Source organism: Pristiophorus japonicus, chromosome 7 (assembly GCF_044704955.1).
Source record: "Pristiophorus japonicus isolate sPriJap1 chromosome 7, sPriJap1.hap1, whole genome shotgun sequence".
Taxonomy (NCBI): domain Eukaryota; kingdom Metazoa; phylum Chordata; class Chondrichthyes; family Pristiophoridae; genus Pristiophorus; species Pristiophorus japonicus.
In genome coordinates this window covers 133,629,784-133,656,172 of record NC_091983.1, presented here as the reverse complement: position 1 = coordinate 133,656,172, position 26,389 = coordinate 133,629,784, and the positions used below count along the sequence as shown (strand labels likewise).

Below are 26,389 nucleotides of genomic sequence, written 5' to 3'. Positions count from 1 at the left end.
TCCAGGAGCGGCCAAATTATTCTGGTAAGTTGTCGGCACGTTTTTGCCACCACATAGTCGACGCACTACGTCTAACTACGCCGCTCTAAGCGACTGGGGAAATTTGGGCTCACACAATTCACCTTTATTATATACGTTCCATATCAATTCTGTCATTAATATACACTTATTCTTACAGTAGAGGCATAAAATTGTAAAGAAGTACAAGATGAAACGGGTCATTGGCCCACTCAGTCCATGCTGGTGTTTATCATAGGAACAGGAATAGGCCATTGATATCCTCAAGCCTGTTCCACCATTCAATGAGAGAATGGCTGATTTGCGACCTAAATTCATATACCCGCCTTGAGCCCATATCCCTTCATACCTCTGGTTAAGATAAAGCTATCCATCTCGGATTTAAAATTAACAATTGACCTTGCATCAATTGTGGTTTGCAGAAGAGAATTCCAAACTTCAGTCACCCTTTGTTTGTGACAGTGTTTCCTAATTTTACTTCTGGAAGGTCTGGCTCTAATTTTTGGACTATCCCCCCTCGTCCTCGAATCCCCAACCAGCGGAAATGTTTCTCTCCACCTATCCTATCTCGTCCCGTATTAACTTGAAAACTTCATGTGAGCAGTTGTTCTTGTCCCATGGGCCCACCCTGTTCCCATATCCCTACTTATCAATATCCCTTTGCAGCTTCCTTTGATCTTCACAACTATTTACTATGTCTCCTATTTAAGTATAGTGTATAAGTTTGGATACCACTCCCTCTAGCCCTATATCCAAATCATTGACATAAGCCTTGAGAAGGATCTGTCCCAGAAGTGTACCCTCTGGAACACTCTGAATAATTGCCCTTAAGTCCTACTGTGTCTTCCCTTCCAACCAGTTTTTAATTCAATTTGCTCCCCTTGCCTTAATCCCATGCCTCTCAATCTTCTCCAATATTCTCCTGTGTAGTACCTTGCCGAAGGCTTTCTGAAAATCCATGGACACCACATCCACTGCGTTTCTCCCATTCATCATACTATCTTTAAAAGAGCTTTTATCTTTGTCAAACACAATCTTCCTTTCTGAAATCCATGTTGGCTGCTTTGAATTATTTTTTCTTCATCTAGATATTTAGTAATTGACCATTCTCAATACACCTAGGGCCTCTCAGGATTCTCAGGTTCCAGAACTTGGTACTCTTTTAGCTTGCATAACATCTCCAATATTTTTCTTTCTAATATTTCTCATCTCACTTTTAACCAGTTTGTGGTTTACCTCCACCCCAATATCCTTTCCTTTTATGAACATTAAAACGAAATGCTTGTTAGATATCCCTGCCGCTTTCTGTTTATCTTCTCTCAGGTCCCGCCTCATATTTGATGATTCTCTTTTTACTGATACATTTGTAGAATACTTTACTGTTCTTTCTAATATTGTAAGATTCTGTCTTCATATTCCCTCTTCTTATCCATCTCTTAACCTATTTCTTTATATTTTTGTATTCACTCATTTTTATATCTGTAGATCCCATATGCCCTCTTCAATTTTAGTTTGTTTCTAACCTCTTTATTTATCCACAGCATCCTGAAATTTGAAGTCGTCGTCTTTTTAATGGTAGGTATGTATTCTGCAGCTTTTCAATCTTTTTAAAACTATCCCATTGTTAATCTACATTCCTGTGTCAATTTTCCTTTCTGTCTCACCTTGGCTAGCTCAGTCCTCATCTTTCTAAAATCAATCCTATTTCAATCTGGTGCCCTTGTTATTACTACCACCCTTTCTATTTGGTCCTTAAAGCATTTCATATTATGATCACCACTCCTGAGGTGCTCACACACATTTAACTCATCTACCGGATCTTTTTTGTTACTCTTAACTAGATCGAGCAATGCCTCTCGCTTCATGGACATATGAACATACTGCTTGAAGAAGGCATCCTGTACACACTTTAGAAATTGCACACCTTTTCTTTGCTAATTCCCTCTGTCCCAATCGATGAGTGGATAATTAAAACCTTGTAGAACAATAATTTGTTCCTACTCTTCTTCCTGAAGTGTCTATAGATTTCCTCTTCCACACACCGTGCTGACTTGGAAATGTATCGCCATTCCTTTGTCGCTGGGTCAAAATCCTAGAACTCCCTCCCTAACAGCACTATGGGAGTACCTTCACCACACTGACTGCAGCAGTTCAAAAATGCGGCTCACCACCACCTTCGAGGACAATTGGGGATGGGCAATAAATGCTGGCCTTGCCAGCAACGCCCACATTCCAGGAACAATTTTTTTTTTAAATTCCCTCCAACAATTGGGGGACCGTTATACACCCCACTAATGTAACAACCCCTTTTTTAATCTTTAATCTCGAACTATATTGACTTTTTATCTCCTTTTTGCGTACATCATTTCAGTATTGAAGTGCTGCACTATCTGAAAAGGTGTCTTCCGGATGTGATGTTAAACCCAGGCCCTGTCTACCCTCTTAGGTGGACATAAAAGATCCCATGGCACTATTTGAAGAAGAGCAGCAGGTTTCTCCCAGTGTCCTGGGCAACATTTATCTCTGAACCAACATCTTAAAACAGCCACCTCCCTCTACTGAACCTATATTACAACAGTGACTAAACCCCACTCCTGGTAACATTTGCGGTGCAGGCTCAAAGGGCCGAATGGTCTGCTCCTGCACCTAATTTCTATGTTTCATTGGCTGTAAAGCACTTTGGGACATCCTGAGGTTATGAAATGCATTATATAAATGCAAGTTCTTCCTTTTTTTCATTTATCAATCCTATCTACAGCATGTATTCCTTCCTTCACCAATGTTACCACTTCTATCTTACCTATTCTGTCTCTCCTAAAAAAAAATCTTGGGGTAAATTTTGCTGTCAGTGGCGTACCTACAGAGTACACCGCTGGCATCCGAATAGAATGTAAAAAATAACCTGATGTGGACCCTCGTTCGCGAGCTTACTCTCTGCTCGAGGGCAGTGTAATGGCCCACGGAGCCCAGAAGCGGAAGTGTACCTGGGATCACGTGGGCTTGGTGCTCTAATCAGTGGAAGCGTCAAGTTTCCTCTTGACAGATGTGAGAACCAGTACATGTGTGCAAGCTCATGCAGAAATCCCAAACTTGAGGTCAATTTCAAAAGCAGTATAAGAATACGCCATTTTACCCATCACAAAATCTGTCCCATTGTTACCCGATATGTGTATTTTCCACTCCTGTACAGCTTGCAGCCAAGTTTCCGTTAGTGCTATTAAATCTAATTGCTTCCAATTCCCCTAGTTTATTTCCCACATTGCAGTACATACGCTTCATATTTTTATTATACATATGTAATGGTAATCCTGTTCCATTTTTTTGTTGAAGCTCTCAAGTCATTGCTTTATCTCTGTCTTTTCCTGTTTATAACTCTATTGGGCTGAAATTGAGCCCCACCCCAAACGCGGCGCACATTCCATTTTTAAAAGTTTTTCTCCGCCCTAGTCAGTATTCCGGGCGGTTGCGGGGTGGAAGTGCCCTAGCAGTGGGCCGGCTGCCCCAACCAGTCATCAGCGCCACGCTTACGCATCACAACATCCCTCTCCTTCAGTTAAAGGGGAGGGCCGCTGCGAACTCTGCAAAGTTTTTAGTTATGTCCACTGGGCCACCAGGGAGGGTTTCGGCTGGACTAGTGGCCTGGCACCCAAGAGGAGGTGCCAGGCTGCCTGTTGACGGCCCGGCTGAACCTGTGGGCATAATTGTCGGCCCGACCTGGCAGTTGGCCGACAATAAAAAATAACATGGAGTTGCCACCAGTGTAACCTCCCCTTTAAGGGCGGACATGCCGCCCAGCCACACACAGCTCCCCACTGGGGAAAGCTGTCAGTGGCGCCACTCCCACGGGGCAATTCCGCATGGGGGTTGGAAAGGGGGTCGCTGCTGGTTGTTCAGGGGTCGGCGCAAGCCCTATGCGGCGGAAAAACAGGCGGTGCAGTAATCCGTTCACACTACTTCCGGCCTGGGGGCAATTTCGGACGGGTCAATCCATCCATCTGCCCCCGGTCAATAAGGTCTCGCCGCTCCATTCCCGCCTCTTGGAGGCAGTAATGGAGCTTAGAGGGGGGCAATTTCGGCCCCTATATGTGTCGATCTGAATTACTGCCTCTACTCCATTTATTTATTATGCATGCTATTCATTATTAGCCTCATCAAATTCTACATTCTCTACCTGCCTGTTCTAACTGTTTTTATTTTACCCTGCTCCCTTTCCTTCCTCGTTTAAATGACTTCACTTTCCTATTTATGCATTTTGCCAATTTTCTTAGCTCCCTTCCTGTTCTAATGTAGCCTATCCTTGTACAATAGCTCCCATTTTCCCCAGAGCTGATGCCAATACCCCATAAAATGGAAACCCTCTTCCTGACATTGCCCCTTTAGGCATGTATTGATCTCCCTTAATGACGGTGCATTGCTATTGTAGCTCATGGTTGGGAGGGATCCAGAGGTTACCACCTTTATCCTAAACCTGCTTCCTAATTTCTGACCCCGCCCCTCCCATCCTTTCTTCTCCCTCTTCGCCCCCCCTTTCTTGAGCTTGAGCTCACTGTCTCCTCCTGGGCTACCTTTCTTTTTCTTAGAATCACAGAAGGAGGCTATTTGGCCCATTGTGCCAGCTCTTTGAAAGAGCTATCTAATTAGTCCCACTCCCCTGCTCTTTCCCTGTAGCCCAGAAACATTTTCCTTTCTAAGTATTTATCTAGTTCCCTTTGAAAGTCATTATTAAATCATCATCTTTACCCTTTCAAATAGTGCATTCCAGATCATCACAACTCGCTGCGTAAAACCACACCTCTTGCTATAAACCGTAAAGTTAAATTTATAATCTTTATCCAGTTAAATTTCAGTTAAACTGCTCTGTTGCACTTGCCACCCACCACCTGTACAATTTGGTTACAAACCAGTTTCAGCTGCTCAGTCAGACCAACTCTACAATAGATTAGTGGCGGGTGGACTCCCTGACGGAGAAGTTCAGACTTTTTGCCTGGAGTACTACCCATCTCCTCTACCTGGGAGTCTCCCTTAGCCCTGCTGAGGAAGCCTGGCTGGCAAACTGGCAAGAGCTGGAGGGCAAAGTCACCGCTCGCCAAGGGCGCTGAACAGGACTGCTCCGAGTGCTGTGCTACAGGGGTCGAGCGCTAGTCATAAACCAGTTGGTGGGCGCTACGCTATGGTACCGGTTGTCACTTTGACCCCTCCCCCTGCGTTTGGTCACCAAGATACAGAAGAAGCTCGTCGACTTCTTCTGGGACAACAGGAAACATTGGGTCTCTGCTCCCATTCTGCTTAGGGAGGGCGGTCAGGCGCTGGTGTGTGTGAACACCCAAACTGCGACTTTCCATCTTCAGACCCTGCAGAGATACCTGTACGTTGAACAACCTCCCAGATAGTGTGCACTGGTGACGTATTTCTTCCGCCAACAGTACAGCCTCAATTAAAACACACAGCTCCTGTTTATAAATCTGGGAGGCGTCTGGGCCACCATGCGAGCGCAGCCTGTCTTTTACCAGGAACTCATCCGGGTCGGGAACAAGGTCGTCTCCAAGCACCAGTTCTCCCCCATCTGGAATGGCGGTTGTCCTTTGGGAGCCGCTGCTCAGGAATCCGTACCTCCACGACATGGTTTTAGATGGCTGTGTATGGTAAGGTGACCAGGGTCAAGGACTTACTGGATGGCGCCAGAAGAGCTGGCACGGTGCCTATCCTGGGCCGATGACCGGCTCGCAGCCAATGCCATCAAATCACTAAAAATGGCACTGGGCCCTGACTCCGTTAGGTGTGTCGAGGAGTCTCAAGCACGTGGGGCGATCCCGTCCGAACTGACCCCCGTCCGGACGGAATTCCTCACTGGCGCCAAGCTCCGAAACCTCACTTGGGAGCCAGTGCTTCACAACTTGAGTCTCCTCTGAGAAATCCCCTCCGTGCCTTTCAGTTCTGCACGAAGGGGATTCCTGTACGGGCTGCTCTTGCACACTCCGCTTTGTCATCCTTGTTTGCCGTCCAGACACGTAATGGCGCACCATCTTGCGGTCCAGAGGAGGCAAGGGTCCCCAGTGGAGTGCTGTATAGAAACATGGAAACATCAAAAATAGGAGCAATAGTAGGCCATTCGGCCCTTCGAGCCTGCACTGCCATTCAGTATGGTCATGGCTGATCTATCTCAACACCATATTCCCACTTTCTCCCCATAACCCTTGATGCCTGTTGTGTCTAGAAATCTATCTCCTTTTTAAATATATTCAGTGACTTGGCCTCCACAGCCTTCTGTGGTAGAGAATTCCACAGGTTCTCCTCGTCTCAATCCTAAATTGCCTACCCCGTATCTTGAGACTGTGACCCTTTGCTCTAGACTTCCCAGCCAGGGGAAACATCCTCCCCGCATCCAGTCTGTCCAGCCCCGTCAGAATTTTATACGTTTCAATGAGATCCCCTCTCATTCTTCTAAACTCTAGTGAATACAGGTCTAGTCAACCCATCTCTCCTTATACGACAGTCCTGCCATCCCAGAAATCAGTTTGGTGAACCTTCGCTGCTCTCCCTCTATGATAATTATATCCTTTCTTAGGTAAGGAGACCAAAACTGCACACACTACTCCAGGTGTGGTCTCACCAAGGCCCTGTATAACTGTAGTATGACATCCTGTACTCTAATCCTCTTGCAATGAAGGCCAACATACAATTTGCCTTCCGAACTGCTTGCTGCACTGGCATGTTTGCTTTCAATGACTGGTGTACCAAGGACAACCAGGTCCCTTTGTACATTGACATTTCCCAAGCTATCACCATTTAAGTAATACTTTGTCTTTGTTTTTTCTACCAAAGTGGAAAACTTCACATTTGTCCACGTTATACTGCATCTGCCAAAATGTTTGCCCACTCACTCAACCTATCTAAATCGCCTTGCAGTGTCTTTGCATCCTCCTTACAATTCACAATCTCACCTAGTTTTTATATATTGTGAATAGCTACTCTTTGCTTCTTGTCAGCTAACCAATTTTCAATCCATACCAGTCCTAAATCCTTTGTGCTTTAATTTTGCACACTAATCTCTTATGTGGAACTTTATCAAAGACCTTCTGAAAATCCAAATACATTACATCCACTGGTTCTCCCTTTTCTATTCTATAGTTACATCCTCAAAAAAACTCCAATAGGTTTGTCTAACATGATTTTCCTTTCATAAATCCATGTTGACTTTGTGTAATCCTGTTGATATTTTCTAAGTGTGCCGTTATCACATCCTTTATAATAGACTCTAGTATTTTCCCTATTACTGATGTCAGGCTAACCGGTCTGTAGTTCCCTGTTTTCTTTCTCCCTCCTTTTTTAAATAGTGGTGTTACATTTGCCACCCTCAAATCTGCAGGAACTGTTCCATAATCTATAGAATTTTTGAAGATGACAACCAATGTATCCACTATTTCCATGGCTACCCCTCTCAGTACTCTGGAATGCAGATTTACAGGCCCTGGGGATTTATCTGCTTTCAGTCCCATTAATTGCTCCAGCATTATTTTCTTACAAATAATAATTTCCTTTAATTCCACTTGCTCACTAGACCCTTGGTTCCCTAGCATTTCTGGGATGTTATTTGTTTCCTCTTCCCTGAAGACAGAACCGAAGTATTTATTTAATTGTTTTGCCATTTCCTTGTTCCCCATTATAAATTCTCCCATTTCTGACTGCAAAGGACCTACATTTGTCTTCACTAATCTTTTTCTTTTTACATACTTGTAGAAACCTTTTTATGTTCCTTGCAAATTTCCTCTCTCATTCTATTTTTCTCTTTTGCTGAATTTTAAACTGCTCCCAATCCTCAGGCTTGCTACTTTTTTGGCAACTTTGTATGACTCCTCATTGGATCTAATACTATCCTTAATTTCTTTTGTTAGCCATTGTCTATCCACTGTCATGCCTTTTAATGAATCTTTCCAATCTATCTATGATTCATTTCTCATACCTTTGTAGTTTCCTTTTAGATTTAGGATCCTAGTTTCGGATTGGACTACTTCACTTTCCATCTTAATAAAGAATTCAATCACGTTATGGTCATTCTTCTCTAAAGGACACCACACAGGAAGACTATTAATTAACCCCTTCTCATTACATAATACCCAATCTACGATAGCCTGTTCCCTAGTACGCTCCTCATTGTATTGGTCTAAAAAAATCATCTCGTACACACTCCAGGAATTCATTTGCCACAGTATTATTACTAATTTGGTTTGGCCATTCTATATGTAGATTAAAGTCACCTACGATTACTGTAGTACCCTTGTTACATGCATCTCTAATTTCCTGTTTGATGCCATCCCCTACATTACCACTACGGTTTGGAGGCCTATAGATGCCTCCCACCAATGTTTTCTGCCTCTTGGTGCTCCTTAGCTCCAACCAGACTGATTCTACACCTTGATTTTCTGAGCCAATATCCTTTCTCACTATTGCTCTGATTTCATCCTTTACTAACAACGCCACACCACCCCCTCTTCCTTTTTGCCTGTCCTTCCTAAATATCCTTGGATATTCAGTTCCCAACCCTGGTCACCCTGCAACCATATCTCCATAATTGCAACTATATAGTATTCGTTTACATCTATTTGTGCTGTTAATTCGTCTACCTTATTATGAATGGTTCGTGCATTCTGATACGGTGCTTTTAGATTTAGCTTTGTAACATTATTAGACATAAAATTTTTTTGTACTATCACCCTATTTGTCTTACCGCTATTTTTTCTTACCTGGACCCTATTTGTTAGTGCACTCTTTTTGTACGCTCTGTCCCTTCCTGACATAATCTGGTTATCCTTACCACAATCACTTTCCTGCATTGTTTCCTTTTCTTTTCTCTTTAACATTCTAGATTTCTCCCCCTCTCATTCCCTGCCCGCCCCACCCTTATTTAGTTTAAAGCCCTCTCTACCTCCCTAGTTATTCGATTCGCTAGAACTCTGGTCCCAGCATAGTTCAGGTGTAGTCCGTCCCCATGTAACAGCTCTCTCTTTCCCGAGTATTGGTGCCAGTGCCCCATGAATCAAAACCCACTTCTCTCACACCAATCTTTTGAGCCACGCAGTCATCTCCCTGATTCTATTGATCCTATGTCAATTTGCTCATGACTCGGGTAATAATCCAGAGATTATTACCTTTGTCATTCTGCTTTTCGATTTAGTCCTTAGCTGCTCAAACACTCTCAGCAGAACCTCTTTCGTAGTCCTACCTATGTTATTGGTACCTACGTGTACCATGACAACTGGATCCTCCCACCCCCCACTCCAAGTTCTCCAGCCCGGAGGAGATGTCCTTCACCCTGGCACTGGGTAGGCAACACATCCTTCAGGACCCACGCTCTCGGCTGCAGAGAACCTTATCTATCCCCTAACTATACTGTCCCCTACTACAGCCACCTTCCTCTTTACTCCCCCCATTTGAATGGCTTTCTGCACCACGGTGCCTTGGTCAGTCTGCTCATCCACCCTGCAGTCTGCACACTTGTCCACAAGGGTTGCAAGAACCTCAAATCTATTGGACAAGTGCAGGGACTGAGGCTCCTGCAATACTACCTCCTGGATCCCCATACCTGCCTCACCCGCAGTCACACTGTCCTGGAGCAAAAGGTTCAGGTAACTTTCTCCCTCCCTGATGTCTCGCAATGTCTACAGCTTGGACTCCAGCTCCTTAATTCGGAGTCAAAGTTCGTCGAGCCGCAGACGTAGTCGCCCTGGACCAAAACGTCCAGAAGCTTTCACGTTTTGTAACAGCAACAGCAACACATCTCCTGTTTTCCCATTATTTTATTTAATTAGTTTAGTGTTCAAAGTATTTACCTTGTATAGTTTGTTAAATTAATTAAATAAATAAAGTTTAGTTTTTAGAATTTAGTTATGCTATATGTTAACTTAAAAGAAAAACAGCCCACAGTCACTACCAGTCACTTACCTGTGATGTCACACTGCAGAGTTCTCCTCACCTGGAGCTATGCGATCTCTTGGGAGAGGCAAAAAAACAGATTAAAAACCCAGGCCAATTGGGGAAAAAAATCTGGGAAAATTCCTCTCCGACCCAACCAGGCAATCGAAACTAGTCCAGGAGATCACACTGGCCGTATTAGATTCCTTGAAGTTGCAGGTCTGCTGCGGCTTTTATCCCCACTCTCGGGCCTCGGTCTGCTCCTGTTCGGGTACGCTGCCGCTCTGCGGAAGAAGTTAGGAAAAGCAAGGCAAAACAACACCTCCTGCCCCCACTTCACCGAACTCTCCCAGTTACCAAACTCTCAAGTTTCCCACTCTATGGGCCCAAGTTTGCCCAGGAGTTGCTCTGTTTTTTTTGGAACAACTAGATTATTTTTGCAGTATCTTAAAAATCGTAATTCTACCCATTTAATTTGCTCCAGTGTAAGTGAGTGAGTTAAGTTTTTTTTTTTAGTTAAGTTTTTTTTTCAAAAGGGGGTGTTACCAGCCATTTATGCCTGTTTTGGCCATTTAAGCACGTTTAGAGAGCTAAAAGTTACTCCAAACTAACTTAGGCCAGCGTATGTGACCACTTGTGGCCGCACAGAAAAACCTTAGCGGTGAGCTAAGAAATCAGCGCAGGTAAATACATTTAAAGCACCAAAAACAAATAATAAAATACAAGGAAGCTGAGACGACCTGCACCTAGCACCAAGACTTACAAAGCACTAAACAACTAGATTAAAAATGGATTGGTAAATTAGCAAATACATTATAGCAAGTCCTGTCAATAAGAGTTTCAGCCAAACTATTTTACAGAATTCCTTTTGCAAGCAGATGAAGAGTAAACTTGAATGTAAATCAAACAAGAATTTAGGACCACATAATCAATCAATAAATAAATAAATAAACAAATAAAAAATAGAAGTCCTACCTTCAGCAAAGCTTTACTGCAGAAAAACACTAGCATTTGGGTACTGTTGCACAGAGTCTATACCGTCTCCTGCCCAGCTGCTGGCCAAATGGACAGTCTGGCTGGTGGGTGGGAGGGACCATCAATGGCAGGAGACTGCAGCCTGGAACCCTTGCATTTGGTCCCCTTGGGTTTGGTCCCCAGTACTGGGAAGGGTGCATCAGCCCTGGTCGGCGATTAGAAAGGCTGGGGGGGATGCCATCGATTGGGAGACCTGGGTGGGGGGGGGGGAGGGGAAGCTACCGGTTGGACGGGAAGGCTGGGAGGCCTGTGATTGGGGGGGCAGGGCCTCCACATCCCTGGCCATGCCGGGTCCTTTGACCGATTTTGGCCTCCGACATACCTCCTCTGGCTATCGGGTGGGTAGGCCTGCGGCTTGTTTATCTCTGCTTAAGCCTGAAAGAATCCTAAATACTTAACTGTTAATCTTATTTAGAAGCTACAAGCAATTGCCACTAGAAATTAACACCAGCCTCCAAATGGTTTAAAAGAGATTAACTCTAAAAACACTCCCACTTGCCAAACTATGCGGGAGTCCTCCCTTTATTTATTGGGGACTTGGCCTGGAGGGTGTTGCACGGGGCAGTCCAGTGCAATAGTTTTTATGTAGGTTCACGGACTCCCAGGCCGCCTGTAATTTCTGTGGTCTGGAAGAGTCCGTGTTCCATGTTTATGTTGAATATGTGAGGTTGCAGCCCCTATTCCATTATTTGAAGGGGTTGCTCCTCAGATTTTGGCTGCACTTCTGATCTTTGAGCATCCTGTGCAGAGGGAAGCGGGCAGGTCGTCGGGCCTCCTCATAGGACTGCTCCTGGGCGTGGCCAAGGTGGCCATTACCCGGTCCAGGCATTGGTGGTCAGGGGGGTCGTTCAGTCCAACTGCCTGCCTCGCTTCCATGGTTATGTTCATGCCAGAGTGTCCCTGGAGATGGAGCATGCGGTGTCCACCGGTAAGCTCGCAGTCTTCCGCAAGAGGTGGGCACCGGAGGGACTGGAGTGCATCATCACCCCCGGCAACCAAATTTTAATTTGATTCATTTAATGTCCAAAGTTTAATTGTTAATGTGTTGGTTCTAATGCCCCTTTTAAGGGGAGCACTTGATTTATAGTTTTACTTTAAAAAAAAACACCAATAGATTAATTACCACCTAACTAGTAGCTGATGATCACCAGCTACCTGTTAAATGCCAATTCCCTATCAGTTGGACAAATTTAAATTTAAAGTTCTGTTAAAGAGGGAAGAAAATACAATAAAGAACTCAGCGGATGTGAAATTCATCTATGGCAGTGACGCAAAAAGGGCAGTAGCGAATAGGCTGCCCATTGACTTCAATAGAAAGGAAGATAGGTAGGGTGTATAACAGGCAACTAATCCGTTACTGCGTGTTTTGTGCCCTCACCAAAGTTGAATTTCACCTCCAAGATATTATGAGCTACTTAACACTGAATTCCCACTCTAGCCAAATAGCCTGTTGTGGAAGTACTATTTCACTTTGTTTCCACCTCATTCCGTTAACAGCTCACTTGTGGTGCGCTTTCTTCTCGACCTGGCATCTTGGGACACATTTTAATATAACAAAATCCCCACCAGTGATATCAGGAAAATATGATTGGAGAAGAACTGCAGGGGAAATTCTGCACCAAACACATGTTTACAGAATGCCAGCTGTTTTAAAGTACAAGAACAGTAACGAAGATTATTGGAATGCATATAATTAAACCACATTCATAGGCGCCCTCCTAAATGCCAGATGTTTGGTTGTGACTTAAAGGAATGGCAGTGTCCCATTTGAACACTTTGTTTACAGCAAGCACAGTCCTAAAGAGAATATGATCCATTTCCATAGATATCATCAGAGAGTTTTGTATATTGATATTGACATCCACCATGGCGATGGTGTGGAAGAGGCCTTTTATACAACAGACCGTGTGATGACCGTTTCATTCCATAAGTATGGTGAATATTTCCCTGGCACAGGTGATCTTCGGGTGAGTGTTCGTTTCAGATATACATAAATGCAAGCTTCAGTACCAAAACAAAATTATTTCAGTAACTTGAGAATGGGCTGTATACTCATACATGGTTAGAATTCATAACTGATTATGTTCGCCAACATAGTTACACTGTTTCCTTAGGGTCTTAAGACAAGTGCCGATAATTGCCTGATTCCTGTCTTTCAGATCCGCTACTGATTTGTAGAAAAGGCTAGGCTTTTTTTTTGTTCTAAACAATGATATACATAAATAAGTAAAACCAGGAGCAATCTGATGAGGAACTTGTTTATGGCACACTCTGCTTTGGTTGTTCTGATTTTTGCACATATGTTACAATTATTGACTTGATTCTAAAGAAATGGCAAGTTAATAAATTGTCATTGAAAGAAACAGATGAGCAAGCTTCTTGGTTTTGTTCCATTTAATGCCAAAACAAATGCGGTAGGGTTAATTTAGCTGTGATTTACATAATAAAGTCTTTTGCCTTCACTCTATGTGTGGTATTGCTATCTTGAATTGGGTTACTGGCCAGGTGTCTTAGAGATCATTACAAATCTGTTGTAATCTGCAGACACTCAAGATGGCCCAGCAGGTTATGGTGTAGTGACGTGTTCTGCCAGATGGTGAGACTGTAAAGCAGCTGGTAGTTTTTATAAAAAGATACTCAATTGTCTGAGGACACTTGCATCCTGGTAACTAGGAACGGTTTTGAATTTGGGTTCAAGATCTGAAAGACATTATTCTAACCTGCTGCGCTACCTTGTACCTTATTATTCAATAATTGCAAACCTTTTAAAGAAAAGATTTAGCTTGGGGATGCTTGTGGGAGGAGCGGGGGGCGGAAGAGAACACTTCTTGGTTTGACCTCTGGAAAATGGTTTAAGTCCATATTTATTCACATATGACCTAACCATCAACAGGGAGGTGTGTGTTTATAGTTCCAGTGATCCAGACACGCAATTTATAGTTCAGGCTGGAGACCTAAGGAAACATTAAGTGGCAATCTGAATCCATAAACATATCTGAAGGCACAATCTCAAGGTGTAGATGTTCCATGCACCAAAAGTAATGTTTGTGTCGTATTCATCAATAATTACTGTGCCTCAAAATTGGCACTGAGTTCAAACTTTGTTTGTCTTGTTCCTAAAGGACATAGGTGCAGGAAAAGGTAAATATTATGCTGTTAACTTTCCACTGCGAGATGGAATTGATGATGAGTCTTACGAGCAGATATTCAAGCCAGTAAGTATTTTGAATTTTATTTTACTGCTGTAGTAATTATTTAAACTTTACTGTAAGTGATTATGCAACATTTTAAGAAGTATAATACAATTTAGTATGAAGTGCTGCGAACTTTATTAAACAGTTCATCTTACCTGTGGCTCACTTTTTAATGCAGATTTTGGTCAAGGTAATGGAAATGTACCAGCCCAGTGCAGTTGTACTGCAGTGTGGAGCTGATTCTTTGTCAGGGGACAGACTTGGATGTTTCAATCTCACAATAAAAGGTATGCGTGGATACACCATTGTGAATACTATTATATTTATTATTGAAAGACTTGCAGTGCGTTCTGATAGTTTATAGCTGGGGCTGTTGTAGATTATTACTGTTTCTTAAAATAGGTCATGCTAAATGTGTGGAATTCATGAAGACCTTCAACTTACCCCTACTGATGCTGGGAGGCGGAGGCTACACAATCCGCAACGTTGCTCGCTGCTGGACATACGAGACTGCTGTGGCACTGGATATCGAGATTCCAAATGGTAATTATTTGATACAAAAAGCTTTACTAGTTCTCAAGGCTGGCAACCAAGGTTTCTGCTCAGTGATTCCCACAGGTTTCCTACTAGTTTCTGACTAATAGTTTAATGTACCAACTATATAAAATCCTTTTTTGATGCATAAGGAAAACGGCTACACTGTTTGCACTTGTTTGAGTTATATGTTCTGTAGATTGACTTGTGTTCGTTTGATCAGAAGATTACATATTTTATCCTTATAAATAAGTGAAATGGATGTAGATAAGATTCCCTGTCATTGATCAATGCTTTGAATTTCAACTGGGTCCTCCGAATCTCTTACTGTAACTTCAGTCAATTGGCAGAACCCAGTTGGCATAAACGACCATTTTTAGCCGTTTACATCATTTCTCTGGGGTTCCCCTGATGTCACCAGAGAACTTCCACAGAATTTCAGGCACAAAACTCTCTTGGCAAATCAATTGCACTAAGCATTTAGACTACTGTATATTATTACACCGACTTAAGTAATTATGCTTCTGATTTTAGTTTTTTTTTTAAGAATATATATACATTTAGAACCTAGGGAAAAAAAATTGCAATTGCATCTGACTAGTTTTGGACACCCCACAAATGGAAACATTATCTCTACATCTACCCTATCGATCACCTTCATAATTTTAAAGACCTCCATCAGGCCATCTCTCAGTCTTCTCTTTTCCAGAGAAAAGAGCCCCAGCCTGTTCAGTCTTTCCTGATAGTTGTACACCCTCAATTCTGGTATCATCCTTATGAATCTTTTTTGCACTTACTCCAGTGCTTCTATATCCTTTTTGTAATTTGGAGACCAGAACTGGGCACAGTACTCTTAAGTGTGGTCTAACCAAGGTTCTATATAAATTGTAACTACTCTACTTTTGAATTTTATTCCTCTAGTAACCTGCAGTATGAAAGAATTAATTATTTTGGTGAGCTATTAAGTGATTATAAAATAGGATGGACTCGCACTGTTGGCTTGCCATGTACTTTTGACATTATCATAGTCCTAAACTTACATTGCTTATTTTTCTAACTTAGAATTACCATACAACGACTATTTTGAGTACTTCGGGCCAGACTTCAAACTGCACATCAGTCCTTCCAATATGACGAATCAGAACACACTGGAATATATGGAAAAGATTAAGTAAGTACTGTGAATTTTTTTTAAAGGTCAGAGACACAAAGATCGGAATTTTGCCAGTGCTCAGCGGACGGGGTGGGTGGCAGATGAGCTGTTAAATTTAAAATGATTGACAGTGGGTCGGTAACCCACTGTCAAAACGCGCACCTTGGACTTTCCCGATGTTAGGTCTGCCAGCGCTGAGCAGACCATGTCACGCAGCGGCAGGGGAGACAATTAAAATCATTAGTGGCTTGTTTACAGCCACTTATCAATGGTTTTTTCCCAACTTTTTGGATCTGACAGGTTGCTGTGCCTAGACCTCGTCTGTGAAGCTGAGGCAGGAGGTCAGTGGCCATTGAATGAGCTGATGAGTTGACAGCTTCAAATGCTCCTAGCTGATTGAGAAATGTTCCCTTAACCATTCGCTTCTCTAAACTGCATTTCCTGCAAATAATCAGGATGCTGCAAGTCATTACACAAGTCTCCAACTAGTGCGACCTCATTACCTCTCCTACCATTGACAGATCGGTTCTGTCTTCTCTACTGCACCTGCCATCTATTCCATTAGCATTGGTGCCCATGAAACTCTCACCTTGGTCCTCAGTATCCAACCACGGTCAGCCCCAACACCAACATCGCCGAGCACACACCACATTGCTGCCTGAGAGGCCAGGGATGGCCTCACCATGGCCAGATTTACTTCAGTTGATTCTGTACATCCTGGCTGCCACATGATGCACTAGATTGGCACCATCCCACACCAACACCAAAAAGCATCTCGACAATGCCCAAGTCATTCCTTTCACACTCATCGCCATTGGGGGGGGGGGGTACCATTATGTTTCTCCACTCTCCATTCACTGCATCTCACTAAGCCACTTCCAAAGGTGCACACAAATCTGTCCAAGCATACACAGGGGTGGAAATTCGATCGCGTCTCTGTTGCGGCGTTAATCCAGGCGGAGTGGTAAATTTTCCGCTGGCAAATGGTTTGCGTCTGTCGCCACAAAATTCATCAGCTGGGCCCTGAGTTTGGAGCGGCGTGCTAAGGGAGGCGTTGCACATCTCTTTTTAGGACGCTAGGCCAGCTGGGCAAGTGAAAATCCCGATCTAAACAGCCGGCCTCGGAGCGACCCAAGAGAGAGAGGCCTTTGGAGGAAATAAAATGATGGAAAAAAAACACCAAAAACATTCCCAATAAATAACTCACGCCACCACAACATAAATCGCAAAAAAATCAGTCCCACTTACCTTGGGTTGACATTACTTCGTTCGCTGCGGCCGTTACAGCTTGGAACGCCAGCTTCCACAGGCATTCCCACCCGGGTGCTTTACAGAGCGCTACGGATCGGGCGCAATCCAAATATCGAGCTGGTGTCGCAACCAGGGTCATTGCTAACGAGGGCGGCAGAAGACCGAAAATCTAGCCCAAAGTGTTGAAAATAAAGGTTTCAATGTTTGACACCACATTAACAGAAACTTTACATGAACATTGCATAAAACACCCAAGTGCCTACCCTTCTGTGTTGTTGGTATATTTGCACTAGGGTGAGTGTGAGGGGTGGCTAGTGAGATGGGGATGTGATAATGTAGATAGAGAGGGATAGGTGGAGATGCAAGGTAAGTTGGTGAGTACGGATGTGCAGGAGTACGGTAGGGAAGGTAGAGTGATGAGAATGTGATAAGAACCACAGCGGGATGAGGTTGAGTGTGGCTTTGTTTTTAAATTTTCGTGATCTACTGAGATCATTGAAACATTTGTGACACTGCATCCAGGTCCACTTGACCACATCCCTGCTTGCGCCCTCCTCTGCAATGTGTAATCAGGCTGTGTTGCTCTCCTGGGGAGGTCTCTTCCACCCAGAGGAAAGGAAGGTGACCTCCCTGTGTGCTGTGACTCCCTCCATAAGCATATGGAGGGAGTCATGGGAGAGCCTGGGTGCAGCCTTGCACCTCTGTGCAGTACTTGTCAGTGTTTGCAACACCTCAATGTTGTAGAACATTGACAGCACAACTATCAAATTAAAGTTGGCCATGATCCCTTTATGGAAACTAGCTGATGACGCGTCATCAAATGACGTTACCAGACCCGCTTCCTCTAATTGGCCGGGAAATGCGCTGGTTAGCTTAACAAGCCCAAACAACGGAAAGTCATTCTACACAGTGGGATGGAGCTAGCAGTGGGGTCGGGACCCGCCACCGACGTCACCCGCCATGGACCCATTGAGGTTAGTAAAATCAGGGCCAAAGTTTGAGCTCCTGATCCAATATCAGCAAGTGTAAAACACTTCTAATATCGGCATAAAGCTATGACTTTTAAAATTGCGAATGAACATGATCTAATCAGCTTTCAGTTTAATCCTGTTTCCTTTGCATTGTACGGAACAGTGACATTTCAGATTGAGTAGGAATTCAGGCTCAACTGGAGATCTACAAATTCTTGTTTAATTTGTTTGGATTCTCATCACTTCCCCATCCCCACCACTGATTTACTATTTATGTTGAGAATCCAAGTCTCCGAAGTATGATTATGATTCATATTACAACATTAAATTCTTACTGTAAAATACCAGTGTTAAATATCCTAAAGTACAGGAAGAAATATTCTGAGTATTCGGTAAAATGAGAGAAATTCGAGCCTTGATGGAGGCTATTGCATAACTTGGGGTGTAACGTTAGTATCCCCTTGTGATCCAAACTGAATATTTCTCTCTTTTGAAAAGTAAACTGCAAAAACACTTGATAAGACGAGGCCAGGTATTAATCGGTATGACTAGGCTCACTTAGTTCAATTAAGTACAACTTGTCTTTGTGTAGTACACCCAAAATCTGAGGTGGGCAGCACTTCACGCTCAAAAATAGATATTCAACTTACTGCCTCAGCGTAAAACTAGTGTTGTAGATCGGCTGCTTGTTATGAATACCACCCGATTTTCATTTCCACTGAACTCAATGGCAATTAATATCGGGTAGTTTCTATAATGGGCAGCCTATCCACAACATCAGTTTTACGCCCGACGGCAATTTGAAAATCTACCTTGCTGACTTGAGATGTGCATTCACGTGTGAAACCTTTTTGGTTTTATTGTAAAATGTGAATGTGTGTGTTCTCATTCCATGTGCTGCATGTGCCACACTATTTTAATTTTGCATTGGAAGTTTTCTCCATTTCATTTAAAACTGTATAATTGTCCTTGAGAAGAGATTTTTTTTGTGTAATTTGTCCTGTCTCCTTGCAGACTGCGTTTATTTGAAAATCTACGTATGCTGCCTCATGCTCCTGGTGTCCAGATGCAGGCTATCCCAGAGGATGCTGTTCAAGAAGACAGTGGAGAAGAGGAGGAGGAAGATCCTGACAAACGAATTTCAAGTTAGTGCTAATTTACCTATATTTTATAACAATAACTTTAATGTAGAAAAATGTTTACAGAAGTGTAAACAGACAAAAGTTGACATGAGCCCAAGATTAGGAGGGGTGACTGAAAGGTTTTAAAGGAGGGTCTCAAATGAGGAGAGGGAACTGAAGAGGTCTAGAGACAAAATTACAGAGCTTAGGGCCATGATGGCTGAAGGCACGGCCAACATTGGTGGGGCGAAGGGAGTGGGAGATACACAAGAGCCCAGAGTTGAAGGAATGCAGAGTTCTGGCGGGTTGTAGGGCTGGTGGAGGTTACAGATTGGGAGGGATATCTACGGCAACCATAAATCTTCTTTATATAAATAAATATTTGTATAATCTGTTATTGCCACAGATCCTTTACACTGTTTTTCTAGAGTTAGATGCTTAGAACCAATGTGCAATGGAAAGTACTTGGAGAAATCCAGTGGTAGTAAAAAGATTTTTTATTGATCTGATGTTATAGGAATTTGATTGCTGCTCATTAACTTGTCAGTGTTGAAAAATAAAAGTACTACAGAGTCTTATCCCCAAAATAAAATTACTATGTGATTTGGTACTGGTCCATACCGACGGGAAAGGCATCAGCTTTTGAGTGCAAAAAGCTCATTGCTGCTTCGGATTGCTCCCATTGGCTAATAGACTACAGAGGTCAGCCAGTGGCTCAGTTGGTAGCACCGTAACTTCTGAGGCAAAAGGTTGTGGGTTCAAGTCCCATGCCAGAGACTTGAGCACACAAATCTAGGCTGACACTCCAGTGCAATACTGAAAGAATGCTGCACTGTCAGAGGTACCGTCTTTCAGATGAGATGTTAAACCGAGGCCTCATCTGATCTCTTAGGTGGAGTTAAAAGATCCCATGGCTGCTATTTCAAAGAAGAGCAGGGGAGTTATCACTGGTGTCCTGGCCAATATTTATCCCTCGCTCAACATCACTAAAACAGATATCTGGTCATTACCACCTTGCTGTTTTTGGGAGCTTGTGCGCAAATTGGAGGAAGGCACATTTCAGTGGGATGAGAACGGATCTGGCCTGGGTAAATTGGAATCAAAGATTGGCAGGCAAATCTGCAATGGAACAATGGGCTGCCTTTAAAGAGGAAATCGTTTGGGTACAGTCGAGGTACATTTGCACTGGGGGGGAAAGATCAGAACTCACTAGATGACGAAAGAGATAGAGAGTAAGATGAAGCAGAAAAAGAGCGTGTATGACACATGTCCGGTCGAGAATACATCTAAAAAATCAGGCTAAATATAGAAAGTTCAGAGGAGAAATGAAAAAAAATAAGGCTAACAAAGAGAGTTTGTGAGAATAGAATGGCAGCCAACATAAAAGATAAACCAAAAGTCTTCTATAGGCATATAAATGGGTAGTAAGAGATGGGGTGAGGTTGATTAGGAAACAAAAAGGAGACTTGCGTATGGAGGCAAAGGGTATGGCTGAGATACGAAATGAGTACTTTGCATCTGTCTTCACCAAGGAAGAAGATGCTGCCATAGACATAGTAAAGGAAGAGGTAGAGGATGGGATAGGAATTGATGAGGAGGTACGAGAAAGGCTGGCAGTACTTAATGTAGATATGTCATCAGGACCGGATGGGATGCGTTGTAGGACGCTGAGAGAAGTGAAGGAAGAAATCACGGAGGTACTGACCATAATCCTTCAATACTCCTCAGAAACGGGAGTGGTGCCAGAGGACTGAAGAATTGCAAATATTACACCCTTGTTCAAAAGAGGGTGCAAAGATAATCCCAGCAACTATAGGCTGGTCAGTTTAACCTCGGCAATGGGGAAGCTTTTAAAAACAATAATCAGGGACAAAATTAACAGTCACTTGGACAAGTGTGGATTAATTAAGGAAAGCCAGCACAGATTTGTTAAAGGCAAATTGTGTTTAACCAACTTGACCAAGTTTTTTGATGAGGTAACAGAGAAGGTTGATGAGGGCAATGCGGTTGACGTGTACATGGATTTCCAAAAGACGCTCGACAAAGTGCTGCATAATAGGCTTGCCAGCTAAGTTGAAGCCCGTGGAATAAAAGGGACAGTGGCAGCATGGATACAAAATTGGTTAAGTGACAGGAAAAGAGTAGTGGTGAATTTTTTTTGGACTGGAGTAGGGTATACAGTGGTGATCCCCAGGGGTCGGTACTAGGACCACTGCTTTTCTTGATATATATTAATGACTTGGATATGGGTGTACAGGGCACAATTTCAAAATTTGCAGAAGACCCAAAACTTAGAAGTATAGTGAACAGTGAGGAGGATAGTGATAGACTTCAAGAGGACATAGACATGGGCGGACATGTGGCAGATGAAAGTTAATGCATAAAAGTGTGAAGTGATATATATTTTAGTAGAAAGAATGAGGGGAGGAAATATAAACTGAAGGGCACAATCCTAAAGGGGATGCATGAACAGAGAGACTTGGGGTATATGTGCACAAATCATTGAAGGTGGCAGGGCAGGTTGAGAAAGAAGTTAAAAAAGCTTATGGGATATTGGGCTTCATGAATACAGGTATAGAGTACAAAAGCTTGTAAATTATGATGAACCTGTATAAAACACTGGTTCGGCCTCAACTGGAATATTGTGTCCAATTCTGGGCAACGCACTTTAGGAAGGATTTAAAGGCCTTAGAGAGGGTGCAGAAAAGATTTGTGAGCATAGGGACATAAGAAATAGGAGCAGGAGTAGGCCATTTGGCCTCTCAAGTCTGCTCTGCCATTTAATACAATCATGGCTGATCCGATCATGGACTCGGGTCTACTTCCCTGCCCGCTCCCCATAACCCCTTATTCCCTTATCGGTTACGAAACTGTCTATCTCTGACTTAAATTTATTAAATGACCCAGCTCCCAAAGCTCTTTGAGGCAGCGAATTCCAAGATTTACAACCTTCTGAGAGAAGAAATTACTCCTCCATCTCAGTTTTAAATATGCTGCCCCTTATTCTAAGTCTAGTCTCCCCTATCAAACGTTTAAAATTCTGACGGGTTTAGACAGGTTAGATGCAGGAAGAATGTTCCCAATGTTGGGGAAGTCCAGAACCAGGGGTCACAGTCTAAGGATAAGGGGTAAGCCATTTAGGACCGAGATGAGGAGAAACTTCTTCACCCAGAGAGTGGTGAACCTGTGGAATCCTCTACCACAGAAAGTTTTGAGGCCAATTCACTAAATATATTCAAAAGGGAGTTAGATGAAGTCCTTACTACTAGGGGGATCAAGGGATATGGCGAGAAAGCAGGAAGGGGGTACTGAAGTTGCATGTTCAGCCATGAACTCATTGAATGGCGGTGCAGGCTAGAAGGGCCGAATGGCCTACTCCACCTATTTTCTATGTTTCTATCAGTGGAAACATCCTCACTGCATCCACCTTGTCATGCCCCCTCATAATCTTACACATTTCGATAAGATCACCTCTCAGTCTTCTGAATTCCAATGAGTAGAGGCCCAACCTACTCAGCCTTTCCTCATAAGTCAACCCCCTCATCTCCGGAATCAACCTAGTGAACCTTCTGAATTGCCTCCAAAGCAAGTATATCCTTTCTTAAATATGGAAACCAAAACTGCACACAGTATTCCAGGTGTGGCCTCACCAATACCCTGTATAACTGTAGCAAGACTTCCCTGCTTTTATACTCCATCCCCTTTGCAATAAAGGCCAAGATTCCATTGGCCTTCCTGATCACTTGTTGTACCTGCATACTATCCTTTTGTGTTTCATGCACAAGTACCCCCAGATCCCACTGTACTGCAGCACTTTGCAATTTTTCTCCATTTAAATAATAATTTGCTCATCGATTTTTATGAGAATGATTCCAGGGATGAGGGACTTCAGTTACATGGATAGATTGGAGAGGCTGCGGTTGTTCTCAGAGCAAAGGAGATTTGATAGAGATGTTCAAAATCATGAAGGGTCTGAACAGAGTAGACGGGGAGAAACTATTCCCATTAACAGAAGGGTCGAGAACCAGAGGATGCAGATTTAAGGTGATTGGCAAAAGAACCAAAGGCAACATAAGAGAAAACTTTTTTAAGCAGCGAGTGGTTAGGATCTGGAATGCACTGCAAAAATTAAGGCCCATGGAATTAAAAGATATATTTAATTATTAAACCATACCATTCAACAACAACAGCAACTTGGGTTTATATAGCGTCTTTAATGTAAAACATCCCAAGGCGCTTCACAAGAGCGTTATAAAACAAAATTTGACACCGAGCCACATAAAAGATGATCTAAAGCTTGGCCAAAGAGGGAGATTTTAAGTAGCGTGTAAAAGGAAGAAAGAGAGGTGGAGAGGTTTACGGAGGGAATTCCAGAGCATACGGCTTAGGCAACAGAAAGCATGGCCACTAATGGTGGAGCAATTGAAATTGGGGGTTTGCAAGAGGCCAGAATTAGAGGGGTGGGGGGGGGTGGCGGTGATGGCAGGGAAGGAAGCTGGAGGAGATTAGAGATAGGATGGAGCAAGGCCATGGAGGGATTTGTAAACCAGGATGAGAATTTTCAAATCAAGGCATTGCTTAATCGGAAGCCAATGTAGGTCAGTGAATACAGGGGTAATGGGTGAACGAGATTTGGTGCAAGTTAGGACATGGACAGCAGAGTTTTGGATCACCTCTAGTTTATGAAGGGTAGATTGTGGAAGGCCATCCAAGAGTGCATTGGAATAGTCAAGTCTAGAGGTAACAAAGGCATGGATGAGGGTTTCGGCAGCAGATGAGTTGAGGCAGGGACGGAGTCAGGCAATGTTCCAAAACTGGAAGTGGGCGGTCTTACTGATGGCACAGATATGTGGTCGGAAGCTCATCTCTGGGTCAAATACTGCACCAAGGTTGCAAAGTCTGGTTCGGCCTCGGACAGTTGCCAGAAAGAAGAATAGAGTTCGTGGCAAGGGAACAAACCAAAGACCATGTCTTGGGTCTTCCAATATTTAGTTGGAGGAAACTTCTGCTCATCCAGTACTGGATATTGGACAAGCAGTCTGATAATTTAGAGGCAATGGCGGGGTTGAGAAACCGTTTATCTGGTCATTATGTCATTGCTATTTGTGGGATCTTTCTCTGTGTAAATTGGCTGCCATGCTTCCTACATTACAACAGTGATTACATTTTAAATGTACTTCAATGCACTTTGGACGTCCTGAGGTGGGTGAAAAGCACTATATAAATGCAAGTCAGTCTTTCTTTACATCCATGCAAGTATGTGTGAACGTCCGTTTGAAAGGATCCTAAACTTCTGAATCTAGAAAAGCGACCTTGACACATGATTTATTTGCTTTATTGCAGTCCGAGCTTCTGATAAGCGAATAGCCTGTGATGAGGAATTTTCGGACTCTGAAGATGAAGGAGAAGGAGGTAGACGAAATATTGCAAATCATAAGAAAAGTACCAAGCGAGCAAGACTTGAAGAAAAGAAGGAACCAGAAGAGAGAAAAAATGGTGAGTACACTATATATCTAAACTAAAAGCAGGATTTGTTTGCTGCAACACAGTTGTGTGGGAAGTAAAAATGTGCATATTGAGGTTCTGAATAATTAAGATTGGTTTAATATATAGTAATGGCCAGAAGAAACTTGGTGTGATAATGGGAATTGTTGCACTTGGAGGGGGAAGGATTTGAGTGTTTTACTGTATATTTGCCTTTGCAAATGACTTACGACATTTGCACATAAGACTCTGTATGCCAGAAGCTTTGAATACAAGTCCAACAATCACATTTAGTCAGAAATACCTTGGGAAGACTGCATTTTCAATATGGAATGCATATTTTACATCTAGTGCTTTCATTTACAGGACATTAATATAGATTGGTCTAATCGGATACAGAAGACAGCAATAAAGATTATTCTATTTAGCAAAATAAAGAGGAAGACGACACAGTTTAGGATTTGGAGCAACAGATGACTGGAAAAATTCCTTTCATTAGGGATACAAAATGAATAACCAACATTTTCAAAAATTGAGAAACTTAGTTAAATATTTTAAAGGAAGATATACCTTGGAGTTCTAGACTTGTGAAAGATTGTTTCCACTAGTTGGTGAATCAGTGACCAATGGACATAGACTCAGGATTATCAGAATTATCAGAGCAAAGGAGAAGTCAGAAGACTTTTTTTCACACAGAATGATTAGACCATGTAATACTTTCATGTGCCTATTGAGACAAAGGGCTAGATTTTTGCCAACTTTGCGACTGGGTTTTCACCGCGATTTGACCTTCCGCGGCGAAAACCCGGTCGGCGGAATCCTCTGGCACCTTTTTGCGGCGGCACTTCCACGTACTGCCGGGGAAAGGAGCGCCAACGTGGAATGACATGCAATGCCATGGATTGCGTTACCATCATACTTTCGGCACTTTCCGCCACGCCCAAAATACAGACAGGTCAAACCTGTCGGTACAGCCCTGCCAGCAGCAGTATGAAGACCCACAAAAAAGATAAGTTAAAGGTTTTATTTCAAAATTATTTTTTAGCGATTTAGTAGGTAAGGGTTTTTAAAATATTTTTTGCAATTTTTTTGTTTTTCCCCCTCCCAAGGCGCCTCCCGCAGCACTACCGGGCCCAGACTAAAGTTGCCGAAACTCGCGGTTTGCGATGCGAATCCTCGTGCAATGCCGACTTTACCAATGCAGACATAAAGGCTGAAATTTAGGCCTAAAAACGGTAGCGCAGCAAAAACAGTAATTTTGGCGTAAAACTACTGTTTTCGCCGACAATCGAAAATCTAGCCCAAAGACTGTTAAATAGGAATTGGACAATGTTTTGAAAAGGAGGTTTGTAAAAGGATACTGAGGGGGCAGGTAAATGGGATTTGAATATATAGATTCAGTTCATTAGCTTGCATAAGCATAATGGCTGAATAACCATGATTCCATGATTCATAGGCAGAATTGATGGATTTTTTTCAAAGTCTATTGGGAAAATAAGGAGGGTGTGGGCGAGTAAAGAGGAGGTATAGATGACATCTGGGACATTGTGTTAAATGGGTGGGTTTCATTGTTGTCATGGTTAAACCATTGGAGTTGAAGGTTTTTTATTTTATTTTGAGAAATGTAATCTCAATTCCAGAAAAATTGAAATGAATAGTTTTTGGAGGGAATTCCACATATAAATAGGAGAATGCCTTTCTGTGGAGGGAATAATTGGG

General features: G+C 42.9%; 1 protein-coding gene across 2 annotated transcripts in view; it reads left to right on the top strand.

Moving 5' to 3' along the window:
- LOC139267278 (histone deacetylase 2) overlaps positions 1-26,389 on the top strand; it is a 93,337-nt gene that overhangs the window by 64,303 nt on the left and 2,645 nt on the right. For both annotated transcript variants that reach the window (XM_070885332.1, XM_070885331.1), the window contains 7 exons: positions 12,788-12,929; positions 14,085-14,177; positions 14,335-14,443; positions 14,559-14,699; positions 15,753-15,861; positions 19,080-19,210; positions 24,530-24,682. In XM_070885332.1, the coding sequence (XP_070741433.1) occupies positions 12,788-12,929; positions 14,085-14,177; positions 14,335-14,443; positions 14,559-14,699; positions 15,753-15,861; positions 19,080-19,210; positions 24,530-24,682 (878 nt within the window). The remainder of the gene's footprint in view (positions 1-12,787; positions 12,930-14,084; positions 14,178-14,334; positions 14,444-14,558; positions 14,700-15,752; positions 15,862-19,079; positions 19,211-24,529; positions 24,683-26,389) is intronic.